General features: G+C 40.8%; 1 protein-coding gene across 2 annotated transcripts in view; it reads right to left on the reverse strand.

Moving 5' to 3' along the window:
• Positions 1 to 1889: 1889 nt before the first annotated feature.
• PCGF3 (polycomb group ring finger 3) overlaps positions 1890 to 13668 on the reverse strand; it is a 533880-nt gene continuing 522101 nt past the window's right edge. For both annotated transcript variants that reach the window (XM_029602723.1, XM_029602678.1), the window contains one exon: positions 1890 to 2253. In XM_029602723.1, the coding sequence (XP_029458583.1) occupies positions 2206 to 2253 (48 nt within the window). In that variant the 3' untranslated portion in view covers positions 1890 to 2205. The remainder of the gene's footprint in view (positions 2254 to 13668) is intronic.

Below are 13668 nucleotides of genomic sequence, written 5' to 3' on the forward strand. Positions count from 1 at the left end.
AGTAATTGGAGGAGACCGTTGATGTGACAGAAGCCAAAATTCCAGAGACTAGTGATTCTGCTCTGTGAACATAGTATGCATAGGGTAACTGTTTTCTAATTTGGATCATGTGACCACTGAAAATTAACTTAATTACAAGTTATAAAGATATTATATATCTATATAGATACATAGATCGTTGTGTGTGTGTGTGTGTGTGTGTGTACATACAGTAAAAAAATGTATATATATATAGGACAAATAATGAAAAAATAAAGTGTCCGGTGTGAAAAATAAACAAATGCAAAACTGAAACTAATGATAAAGCATATAGCAAGAGAGCAAATTTTTATTAAATATCACAAATATCAAAAAATACTAAGTTAATATACACATAAAAACTTAGTAAAATTTACAAAACAGCATGATAGAAACAGTAAACAAATAGGAATATGAAACATTTTAATACAAAACAAATGAAACAAAGTCCTTGGTTCAAAAAAATTACAATACTACTACATGAGAAGGCACAACCATTTGATTATCAGAGGAATAATTCCTTGATTATAAAGCTATTATACAAAGGCAAATGCAATTGCTCCACTTTATTGTCAAACCAGTTCGTTAATTGTAAAGCACTGTGCTTAAACGAGTTTTCTTTCCTCAGCATAGGCCATTTATTTCATCGCCTAGGCGGCTTCCTCAGGGGGAAGTTTATTGTTATAACAAGGACCCCACAGAGGCAACAAGAGTCTTGAAGGCCAGCAGTGAAGACAGCTCAGACAATATTGCAATTATTCAGTGAAGATTTAACAGAAGCTTGTTAGAAAATCTCAGCCTTCAGTTTTACAGTAGTGAAAATAGCACACCTTTTGTTACTCTTGGAGCCTCTGTGGGGTCCTTGTTATAACAAACTTCCCCCTGAGGAAGCCGCCTAGGCGGTGAAACAAATGGCCTCTGCTGGGGCAAGAGGACTCGTTTAATCACATGGCTTTACAATTAAAAAACTGGTTTGACAAGAAAGTGGAGCGATTGCATTTGCCTTTGTATAATAGCTTTATAATCAAGGAATTATTCCTGTGATAATCAAATGGTTGTGCCTTCTCATGTAGTATTACTGTAATTTATTTAACCACGGACTTTGTTTCATATTCCTATTTGAGTTAACTGTTTTTTGTCTGGAAGTTTTTTCTATCATGTTGTTTTGTAAATTCTACTAAGTTTTTATGTGTATATTAACTTTGTATTTTTTTATTTTTTTTATATTTGTGATATTTAATAAAATTTGCTCTTTTGCTATATGCTTTATCATTAGAGTTCCATTTTTTGCATTTGTTTATATATACATACATATATATACACACATTCACACACACACAAGATTTATCTAACCAAAAACAAGCTTTAAGGTGTACATTAAGCACCCAGCAAAAATGTTTACATAAGAGAATTTTGGGGAACTACTGCTGTAAGCAATATATAGGAACTTTTAAATGTATTATTGTTGAAAAATAGCTTTCTTTTAAACATATAGAATTCAACATACTAAGAAAATATGTTTGTGGTACCTTATTAGAATGCAAATATAAATGAGGTCTCCCTGGAATAGAATTTTCACAATAAAACCATAAGATCTTTTCAGATCTCAAACTGTTTAGTTTGTTTTTAATGTAGCATAAATATTATTAATAACTAGATAATTCTTATTGTGACTGCTCAGGGTTCAGCAATGGACTGAAAAAGTAACAAAACTGAAATAGCTTTGAGAAACTTTACATACAAACACATTATCTTAAATAGTTTTTCAAAAACATAGAAACAAACCCAAGATAATTTGGTGTTATAAGCCATTTTTACATCGCCATTTTACTACATTTGACAATCTATTTAGATGCACGAAAGATGAATGCTGCTCAGCTACACAGAACTATGAAGTGTTTATCTGTAAACGTTGTGCTGGTAGTGTCTTGCAGAGTTGTGAATTTTTTTTTTTTTATAACAAAAATGTATAAATATATCTTGTCCAGCAAGCTGGCTTTTCAGATCATCCAGGAGAAGTTTCCAGAGGCAAATGTGGTCTTCTATAAGATAAGTATTATCTTACAATCATCCGGCATGATTCTGCTGCTGATTCATCATGTCACTTGTGAGCAAACTGATGCACCTACAATGTGCCTGATGATAGTCTCTGCAAAAAACTTGGTCCAAAAGGACAACATAGTTCTCTCATAGCAAGTCCATTTTGGGTCTGTAATGCAGTAAAAGAGGGGATTTCTAGAAAATTAAAACAAGAAACAAAAAATTGTCAAATTATTCATGAATCTGCTTTTCAATAAAAGAAAAATGTCTATATTCCTAAACAGTTAACATACATACATTGCTTTTGAAGGTAACATAATATATTTCAGTTTTCATACTAGAATAAACAGTTATTCTTAAGGCAACAGTTCATCAGTCATATAAAAGGGTATGTGACCACACTGCATGGATGATTAAACCTCCAGAGCTTTCTGGAAAAGGAAAAATGCATTGTGGGCACTTGTGTGGTAGGTAGTCCATGTGCTCCCCACCCCCAGGTTCCAATAGTTCTATACATAGGTTTTAGTGGAAAGATAAAGCTAATTTACTTTCCTGTAATAGGGTTTCTCTGTAGACAGCAGGAAAAATCAGCCACACAAGTGGGGTGATGTCATTCTATGGTGCTAAGACAGAAAGCTCTCTCGGAGCTCAAAGAAACCTAGATGGTTTTTGTGAGCATGCATGGACCTTCTTGTGCTATCACCCCACCACACTAATTTTGTCAGTCTTAATAGCAAATTAACATTCAATTCTAAAGTAGAGGTGGGAGGGACTGTGTGGCAGATTTATACTGTTGTCTATGGAGACCACCTGTTCCAGGTAAAAAAAAATTTGACTTTCAGTGTGGACAAGCATGATATCAGCCACACAAGTAGGGACTCCCAAGTTCAGGGTTGCAAATGATTAGTTTGCTATTTTTGCATGTCAGTAGTAGATCACTGCATTCTATCTATATTGCTCAAGGATATAGAATAGAGTTGAAGGGATTAGGTAAACTTTAAAGCACTGGCTGTCTAAAGCTGTTGTCATGACACAAGACCTCTGCAACATTTGGCCAACCACGGGATGGTTTCGCGGCCAGCCTCACTCACCCAGAAACGCCGCCATATTATCTCCTCCCTGGTTCTCCATAGGCGCTGAATCTTTTAAGAGGGAAGCAGTGCCAGGAGATGATATCAGCGCAGGCTGGAGATTTAAACCTCAGCCACACTCCTAGTAGCATCTCAGCAACAAGTTCTGCCTTGCAGTGCACGTTGCTCTTTCCTGCCTTGCCTCGATCCAGCCTTACCCTGCCAGCTCCTGTCTTCTTCTCACCCTGCCCAGCTGTCTCCTCAGATTACTCACCTGTGCCTTGACCATTGCCTGTAACCTGATATTGCCTGATATCTGCCTGCCCTGACCACTGCCTGGAACCTGACCTCTTCCTACCCTGATCATTGCCTGGACTTCCTTGCTCTTTGTCTGACGCCTGCCCTGAACACTGTCTACTGACCATGCCTGTCTGCTCTCTACAGGATCCTTGCCTTAGTCCTGCCAGCCTCAGAAACCAAAGGTTCACCCTGCAGCGGAAGAGGATGGTATAAGTGAAGCTCAGTTCTGGTCCCTGAAAGTCCACCTCCTGTCAGTGAGGGGCCCAGCTGAGTCACCAGTTGGGTAGTGTCAATCTCACCACAGTACAAGGGCTCACATACCATGACAAACTGCTGAGGCCATGAGCTTGGCGGACTCATCCACAGCCCAGGCCATACATGGCCTGGCTCTCTGAGTTCAACAGCAGCAGGGGCAGCTAAATCAGATCAGTGACCTGCTCCAAGGTCTGGCCAGTCACATGAATGCCATACAGGCCCAATGTCTGAGATCGGCACTGCCCCCACCAACCTCAGTTTGTATCCCAGGACTTATACTGCACTTGGTTCCAACATTTAGATGCAATGGAGATCCTAAGACCTGCAGAGGATTCTTGAAGCAGCATCTCATTGATTTTGAGCTGCAAGCTCTCAGTTTCCTTTGGACAGAACCAAGATAACATTCATACTGCCCCTACTGTCAGGTTCAGCCCTAGTATGGGCTTCTTTTCTCTGGGAGCAGAATGATCCTCTCATGAGGAACTTGAAGGAATTCCTAATACAGTGAAGACATGACTTTGATGAACTCTGATGCTCTTCCTCAGCAGCTGCAGAGCTTTTTTGTCCCCGATAAAGGACCACATCCACTAGCAACTAAGCCATCTGGTTTCAGACCTTGGCTTCAGAATTGTGGTGGAAGGAGGAGAGTCTTACGGCCATCTTCTGGCAAGGATTGGCTGAGTACAAAGACTAGGTAGCAGGTAGGGAAGTACCTACAGCTCTCGAAGATCTCATCGCCTTAAGTATAAGGATTGACGTTTGGTTTCAAGAACACGCCAGAGAGAAAGATACCTATCGGCATCATCTGACGTTTGCTCTCAAGTTCCAACTTTCTCTGGTCTCTCCTTCTAAGGACCCAATTCCTGCCTCAACATACAAAGACCCCCATGTTGCTTGGGAGAGCCCGTTTGTCCAATGAAGAAAAGCAAAATTGGCAATGCCTCAACCTATGCTTATACTGTGCCAGCTAAGCGCATTACATCATACAATGTCCCAAGAAGGTAGGAAATTTCCAAGCCTAGGGTTGATTGGAAAGGCAATCCTAGGCCATTCTCCAGCCTCTCTTCAGCTACTAGTTCATGTGAGTCTCATGTCTAATTCCACTGAGATCAACAAAGAGGCCTCTTTGGATTCCGGAGCTGGGGCTAATTTCATTGAGGAGGCCCTGGAATTAAGAATTGCTTTTTACACAATGATAAGGAAACATAAGAACATAAGAAAATGCCATACTGGGTCAGACCAAGGGTCCATCAAGCCCAGCATCCTGTTTCCAACAGTGGCCAATCCAGGCCATAAGAACCTGGCAAGTACCCAAAAACTAAGTCTATTCCATGTTACCATTGCTAATGGCAGTGGCTATTCTCTAAGTGAACTTAATAGCAGGTAATGGACTTCTCCTCCAAGAACTTATCCAATCCTTTTTTAAACACAGCTATACTAACTGCACTAACCACATCCTCTGGCAACAAATTCCAGAGTTTAATTGTGTGTTGAGTAAAAAAGAACTTTCTCTGATTAGTTTTAAATGTGCCCCATGCTAACTTCATGGAGTGCCCCCTAGTCTTTCTACTATCCGAAAGAGTAAATAACCGATTCACATCTTCCCGTTCTTGACCTCTCATAATTTTAAATATCTCTATCATATCCCCCCTCAGCTGTCTCTTCTCCAAGCTAAAAAGTCCTAACCTCTTTAGTCTTTCCTCATAGGGGAGCTATTCTATTCCCCTTATCATTTTGGTAGCCCTTCTCTGTACCTTCTCCATCACAATTATATCTTTTTTGAGATGCGGCGTCCAAAATTGTACACAGTATTCAAGGTGCGGTCTCACAATGCAGAGATACAGAGGCATTATGACATTTTCCGTTTTATTCACCATTCCCTTTCTAATAATTCCCAACATTCTGTTTGCTTTTTTGACTGCCGCAGCACACTGAACCGACGATTTCAATGTGTTATCCACTATGACACCTAGATCTCTTTCTTGGGTTGTAGCACCTAATATGGAACCCAACATTGTGTAATTATAGCATGGGTTATTTTTTCCTATATGCATCACCTTGCACTTATCCACATTAAATTTAATCTGCCATTTTGATGCCCAGTTTTCCAGTCTCACAAGGTCTTCCTGCAATTTATCCCAATCTGCTTGTGATTTAACTACTCTGAACAATTTTGTGTCATCTGCAAATTTGATTATCTCACTTGTCATATTTCTTTCCAGATCATTTATAAATATATTGAAAAGTAAGGGTCCCAATACAGATCCCTGAGGCACTCCACTGTCCACTCCCTTCCACTGAGAAAATTGTCCATTGACGTAAGCCTCGAGGCGGCTTACGTCACTACTTCGGAGATTCTACTCGGGCTTCCCCGTACCTCAGGTCAGCCTACATCATCACACCAGAGCCTCTCTTGCTGCACTGCCCCACCCCTCGGGGCAGTCTCCACTGCATTCCTCCAGTAGTAGTTCCTGTCTCGTACTCCCCGCTCCTCAGGGCCTGCCTAGCGCTCCTCTGTCAGAGGCTCCTGCTCTGGTACCTGCATCTCCAACCCGCCTGAGTACTGTGGTTCCCTCCGAACTGTGTCTCTTACCCCGCTCCATGGGACACTTCACAGTACTCTCTCTACAAGCTCCTGCGATCACGTGGCTGTGACACAGGATGTCATACCTCTCTACCACTACCACCGTATCTCCTGCTGCAGCTGACCTCGCCTCCCGACGGTGAGGACCTGTGGGGCTCCTCCTCGCAAGTGGTATCAACCCTCACCTTGGGCCAATCCTAACACCTTTAAATTTGCTCCTAGATTTATTGGATTGTATCAGGTTATATGACAACTTAATCTGGTGACCTATAAAATCAAGATTCCCCCTTTCTTCCTAATTGCTAGCTCCTTTTATATTTATTTATTTATAGGTTTTTGTATACCGACCTTCCTCAAAAGATATCAAGTCGGTTAACAATACACAATTGTATCACAGTTCACCATACAACAAAAACAATTCACTTAACACACCATAAAATCTAATCATAAAATCTAATCATAAAACATTTACAGTAAATATAATAAAAAATAAAATACCACTAAATAATAAAACAAACTAACTAAAATTGATTCCTACCCCACATTTAACCTAATTCTTTAAATGGATCCTATCATTATTCATTCTTACAAACCCCCACCTTCCTATCATTATTCATTCTTACAAACCCACCTTCCTCACTAACGTTGGTTCTTTCAGTGATCCCCCATTTTTCAGTAGAACACTGTCAGTACTAACCTTCCTTTTCTCAGTAAAACTTATAACTAAAATTCTAAAATTCTGTGGATGTGGACCTTTGCCAATTATGCGATAATCAATTTGAGGCTCCACTTATTTCATTAAATGCCTGTTCAAACAACCAGGTCTTTATTAATTTTTTGAACTTCTGGATGCTCACTTCTCTAAAACCTCTGATCTTCAAAAGGTACTCCAAGAAAGTCCCTTCTTCCACCTGTTTCCTGTGCCTCTAATATGGAATATGAGATCAATGAAATAGACTCCAAGATGGGGAGAAACAACTTTATTACCTGGTTGACTGGAAAGGGTATGGTGTTGAGGAGAGATCATGGGAACCAATGGAAAACCTCAATGTTCTCTTTTTTGCCAAGAGATTTCACCAACTTTCCCCCAAAAACCTACAAGAAAAGGGAATCCTGAAAGAGGCTCTGTAGGTGTTTAGGAGTGGTGGGTACTGTAACATGCTGCTGACCATGGGGTGCTGCAGCGTGGCAGTATCCACTACCTCAAGGTCCCGAGTCCAGCAAGGTCCTTGGGGTCCTGATCTTCTGCTGCTTCTGGCTGCTCTGAAGGCCCACCCCTACTTAGAAGCTTTAAGGCCCAGCATTCAGGATTTCCTGTGATGACATCAATGCTGCTCTGATCTAAAAGGAAGCTCAGTCCTCTGAGCAGATGCCTGAACAACAAGTTTAGATCCTTAAGTTCCTGTGCATTGCTGTACCTGTTTTTCTCTTGAGACCCAGCCTAATTCCTGACTCTTCCTTTGCCTGATGCCTACCCTTGACATCTGTTTGCCTCTTGACGCTGTACTAACTATGCCTGCCCTGACTTCTACTTGACACTGTATAAACTCTGCTTGCGGAACCTTTGGCCTGCCTTTCGATTCTGAACAAACTACATCTGCCTTGACCCTGCCTGTCCGACCACACTTATGGTTCTCAAGTCTGTTCCAGTGTCTTGGCCTTGATTGTTAGCTGCTTCAGTGTCCACCCTCAAGCCTATGACATCTTTTTTGGAACTAGAAAGTAACTAGAATAAAACCTTGAGTTCCTTTCTTGCAGTGAACAGACTCTATTGCACTGGCTAGTAAGAGCGATGAAAACTCTTGTTGAAGAAGCACAAGCTTTTTCTAAATACTGTCTCACCCGAGGATTGTTTGGGGGAACAGATCCAACAGATATCCTTGATATATAATTTTTACAACCCATTGGTCTCTTCTTAAAGACCATGATTGTTTGAAATGCTAAAGCTTTTCCCCTTCTGGAGACTTGTTTAATGGTAGAAGGGAAGATTTGTTGAAGCTATAGTAAAAAAAAAAATTAAGATTGGTTTTGGTCGGCATCTGTTGTAGAGATTTACATTTCCTTCTTTTTCTGCTACATGGCCTGTTTTGATGCTGCTGCTGGAATCAAGAGCATGTGTAAAGGTACTGTTAGTATCTTCTTCTTAGACAGTAATAATGGCTTCTGTAGAATTTAAGGTTGATCCTTTTTAGAGGTAGAGGGTTGTTCTGCCATAGCTGTTGAAAAGGTAAAGAGGTAAACACAATTATCCTTATTAGAAGTTTACTTCATTTTATCTCCAAAAAGATAATCTCCCTTGTATTGAACAAGCTTCTCATGTACATCCTCTCAGAGACTAGATGTATGCAACCAAGCAAGCCTTCTGGCTCCAATGGCTACCATCAATATTCTAGTCAAGGTGTTGTAGGCTGATCTTATTAGATGCTTGCTGCAGTCTTGTGCCTCCTGAATGGAAGGAATAATGTGGTTCATTTTAACTATTTGAAGCTCTTCTGCTAAAGAGTTTAATCTCTGCAGATAAGTTGCATATCTTGAATCATATACGGTAAATGAGCCACTATTATGGAGCTTAGAATGGCTGCTTGGAAGACCACCTTTGCTATGCTGTCCAACATTCTGGCATCCATGCCAGGAGGTGTGCAAATTCATTTGGAGTGTTTAACTTACTTAAGGTTGAATCTACTACTACAGAGAGATGGGGGAAGTTGTATTTTATTATGCTCCAGAGATATCTGAATTCTGTTTTTAAGATCCAAATTCCTTGATACAGGAAGTATGGATATGGGTGATTGCCACATTCCGGCTTCAAACTCCTAAATATAAGAACATAAGAGATGCCACATTGGGTTAGACCAAAGGTCCTGCAAACCTAACAGCCATCACAAAGATTTCAAAGAACAGGTACAATCCTCTTGCTCATAACCAGGAATAAGCAGTGGCTTCCTCAAATCTACATGGCTAATAGTGGTTTAAGGACTTTTCCTCCAGGAAATTGTCTAGATTCTTTTTAAACCCAGCTACACTAACTTTTCACAATTTTCTCTGGCAACAAATTCCACATTTTTATTGTGCACTAAGCAAAAAACTACCTTACCCAATTTGTTTAAAATGTGCTATCTATTAGCTTCATGGATGATATCCTAGTACTAATGAAGCAGCTTGTATACTGGAAGCCCAGGCACATTAATGTACTTGAATAAGCCAAAGATATCTTCTCTACGTTCTGATTCTTCTTGCAATTTTGAAAGGGATTTCCTTAGCCCTATTCTGCACAAAGGTGGGGCAAGACATGTCTTCAGGAGATGTTCTCCTAGGATGCTGAGAAGAAAGACTGAGCGGAAGACCTGTGGAATCTTATCCTCTGAAAAAAAGAGCAAGGCACTGGAGAGATTTGAGTCCTTTTGGGAATCAGATATTTCAATAAGATGAACTTCCAGAAGCATCTTATCTTTGGAAAGAGAAGAACTTTGTAATTCTGAATGTATATGTACCATTTCATTCCTGGATTGATATAATGGAATAGTGGACTGGGTGTCCAAATTCAACACTATGGTGTCCAAAATATGGATCATTTCCTCTGATGGAGGCAGTGGCAGCAACTTCAACACATCTCTACAAAATCTTGCCACAATTTTTCAGAAAGGAATATTGATCAGTTGAAAAGGGAGGAATTGCTGGAGAGGAACCATTTGATTCAGGACCAAATTTGGCATTCTCAGAGGTGAAATTTCTTCTTTTGGTGAACGTTTCACTAGAGTATTTCTAATCTTTACGGACTGCCAAAAAACGCAACTTACCTCCTCCTTCACTAGAGGGGGAATGGTGTTTGTGTCAAATGTCCTGATCATGACTGCAAGTGTGAGAGAACTCTATCCTGTTTATTTTGGGCAAAGGTCCCTCTGCAGATGTACTTTTTCTGTTTTCTAGAAGAGGCGTAAAGTGATTCTAAAATTTCAGAGGCAGTATGGTTCCAGGATCTTCTGATGCTGGGGTACATGCAAGTATAATGGCTGCAATTGGTCATGTGAGATAAGGCTTAGACATCTGACATTTATCATGGAAGTTGGTCAAAGTATTTTTTTTTTTTAAAGAACATTTAAGATATCTTTTGAAGCCCAGTTTCAACTCAGACATCTTGAAAAACATTGAGGCGATGCTGAAATTAAATTTGTGAGGAAAACCTTGGCAAATGTTAAAACAAATAATGGTACTCATTAAAAATAAAGAATATAGTAAGTGAAAGATTGAAAAAAATAGAAAAATGCCAAGTAAATAAAAATGTCCATGAAAACAATTTAAATCCATTTGCAAGAGTGAAAAGAAAGATTGAGGATATTCATTTGGCAGGCAGCTTCATGGGAATGTCGTCACAAGCTCAGAAAGATCTTCTAGGGTTTTCTGAGCTCAGAGAGCTTTCCATTTGGATGCCATTGGATGATATATTCCCACTTATGTGGATAATGATATCCTGCTTATCCACAAATTTATGGGGATGTTGGTGGGTTTGTGCAACTGTTGTCTTCCTAGAACACCTGTTACAGTTGAACAACTTAACTTTCTCTGAAGACAAGCAGATTTACTAGACACACAAGTGAAATTTCCTAGTTAAGGGCTGTCCAACAAAAGTGGGAAACAATTTCTGCAAATAGGTAGGACTTTTTTTGTTGGGTAATCTTTTAATTGATTTTGTTTTTTTAAACAAGGAAGACAACCTGGAATTACAAAAATTGGCCTTTGGAGGGATAAAGCTTGACTAACCCCAAAGAGACAATGGAGAATTGTGGGCTTATCCTCACTATGACCAATACTCAAACCACAAATAGATCAATATATTTAATCTTTATTCAAATATTCGTTTGTAAGTACACAGCGTATGGGAAAGGAGATGACAGAAAACTCAGAAGCTGTAAGTCAGCCTGCCTTTGAAAGCAGGCTGACTCACAGCACTTGCCAAGCCTGTCTTATATACTTATTTTCATCCATTAACTTAGTAATTTCTGACCTTTTTGGCCCTTCCGTCAAGTGTCTATTTTCTTGTAATTTTCCAGATAAATAAGCCACAAATGGCCTGTAAAAACCCTTCCCTTTTCTTTCCCAGCATATGTCCTCTTTCTCATGATCACAAACTTGCTAGCTCTGAGAAACGTCTGATTCTATTCTGGTGCTTAGATTTATTGCTTCATACAATCTGCTATTTGCAGATCCTTGTTCTCATGCACAACGGCAGATCTCTCTCGCCTACATAGATTTCCACATACTGTGCTCGTGGACTCTGGCTCATTCTGTCTGACTTTAGGTGTTGGTCACTGGTCAACATTTTACAGAATGGAAAGTCCAAATCCACTATCCTGCTTGGAGGCTGTAACCAGACAGTAATGGGATATGAATGTGTGGCCTGAATTCCATTGTAATAAGGCTGGCTGCTAGGTGGCCCCCCTGCCAGCAGGAGTCCTCAATGGCCCATTTCAACCCACTCATCTCTGCTTTGAAAGCCACATGATGCAGTAAGGCCAGACCTATAAAACCTTCCCTCACAGGTTACTCTGCACTTCAGCGTGGAGTATCTTTTCTGCCTTTGGCTCCTGGTCCCTGTATTCTTTGCTTGGTATTCTTGTTCTTGTACCTTACCTGTGTATAACTTGCCTTATTCTTGCTCTTTTCAGGTCTCCCGGTGGCCTTCCTTGCCTTGTATTTTGCTCTGTTTAGGCCTCCTGGTGGTCTTCCTTGCTTGTGTGTTTATTGCCTTGCTCTGTTTAGGTCTTCCTGGTAGCCTTCTTTACCTGTGTGTTCCCAATCTTGCTCTTGTTCTGGGTTAGGCCTCAGTGGCCTATCTTGCCAGTGTGTTCCTAGCTTGCCTTCCTATATTTGGGGCTCCCAGTGGCCCTCCTTTACTGTGTGTTCCTGGCCTGTGTCCCCCCCCCCCCCCCCAGCTTTGCCCTTGTTCTGTTAGGCCTCCCAGCAGCCTGTGTCATCAGGATGTTCCTAGCCTGCCTTTATCCTATGTTGGGCTCCCACTGTCCTTCCTTGCTTAAATTTTCCTAGCTGTGCCCTTGTCCTGTCCTACCAGTAGCCTCCTTGTTCCATATGTTTCCTTTATGCCATCTGTTCCTGCATTCTCTAGTCCCTGGTTGTCTGTAGTCCTATGTTGCCCTGTGCTTACCCGTCCATTCACTCCCTGTTTGTGTTCAGTGTGGTCAGGGCACCCTCTTGCCTTTTGTCAGTCCCAGTGGGTGTCCTGTGTTTGACTTTGTGCACCACCCCCCATAAGACCTGCTAGCCATCAGCACCAGAGGGCTCAACCCAAAGGGAAGGTGGTTGGTCAGGAAGAAGACCTCATGCCTGACCTCCCTGCTCCTGAGACCAGCATTTCCCCACCTTGTGGGTATAATCAAAATTGCCAGCACAGCCATAACATCCTCACTGCAGCCTTGCAAATCTAATCAATGGAGCTAAAACATAGATGGTGACCGATGCTACCAGGGTTCTTACATTACAGGATGCAAAATGCTTTAAAATCAGGCGTGCTTGGCCATAATAGGAAATACAATCTGCTACTCAAGTAAAAATGGTGCTCTATCACAATTCCCTGTCTATTGGTATCAAATAAAACAAAGCTGGGTGTATTTTCTATGGTCTTGAGTTTGCTTCAGGTACAAGGTGGCAGCATTCTTGTAATCCAAGGAATGAAGGGCTCTTTCACCTTTATGGTTATATGGCCTACTGCATTATGATACAGAGGCATTATGACATTTTCCGTTTTATAATGCCTCTGTATCGCTTCATGGTGATGTTAGGTTCCATATTAGGAGCTACCACCCAGGAAAAAGATCTAGGCATTATAATGGGTAATATTTGAAATCATCAGCTCAGTGTGCTGCAGCAGTCAAAAAAAGCAAATAGAATGTTAGGCATTATTAGGAAGGGAATAGTTAATAAAACGGAAAATGTCATAATGCCTCTGTATCGCTCCATGGTGAGACTGTACCTTGAATACTGTGTACAATTCTAGTCACAGCATCTCAAAAAAGATATAGTTGTGATGGAGAAGGTACAGAGAAGGGCAACCAAAATGATAAAGGGGATGGAACAGCTCCCCTATGAGGAAAGGCTGAAGAGGTTAGGGCTGTTCAGCTTGGAGAAGAGACAGCTGGGGGGGGGGGGGGGGATATGATAGAAGTCTTCAAGATCATGAGAGGTCTTGAACAAGTAGATGTGAAGCAGTTATTTACACTTTTGGATAATAGAATGACTAGGGGGCAATTCCATGAAGTTAGCAAGTAGCATATTTAAGACTAATCGGAGAAACTTCTTTTTCACTCAAAGCACAATTAAGCTCTGGAATTTGTTGCCAGAGGATATGGTTAGTGCAGTTAGTGTAGCTGGGTTCAAAAAAGGTTTGGA

This window comes from Rhinatrema bivittatum, chromosome 1 (assembly GCF_901001135.1).
Source record: "Rhinatrema bivittatum chromosome 1, aRhiBiv1.1, whole genome shotgun sequence".
In the NCBI taxonomy this organism is placed as follows: Eukaryota; Metazoa; Chordata; class Amphibia; order Gymnophiona; family Rhinatrematidae; genus Rhinatrema; species Rhinatrema bivittatum.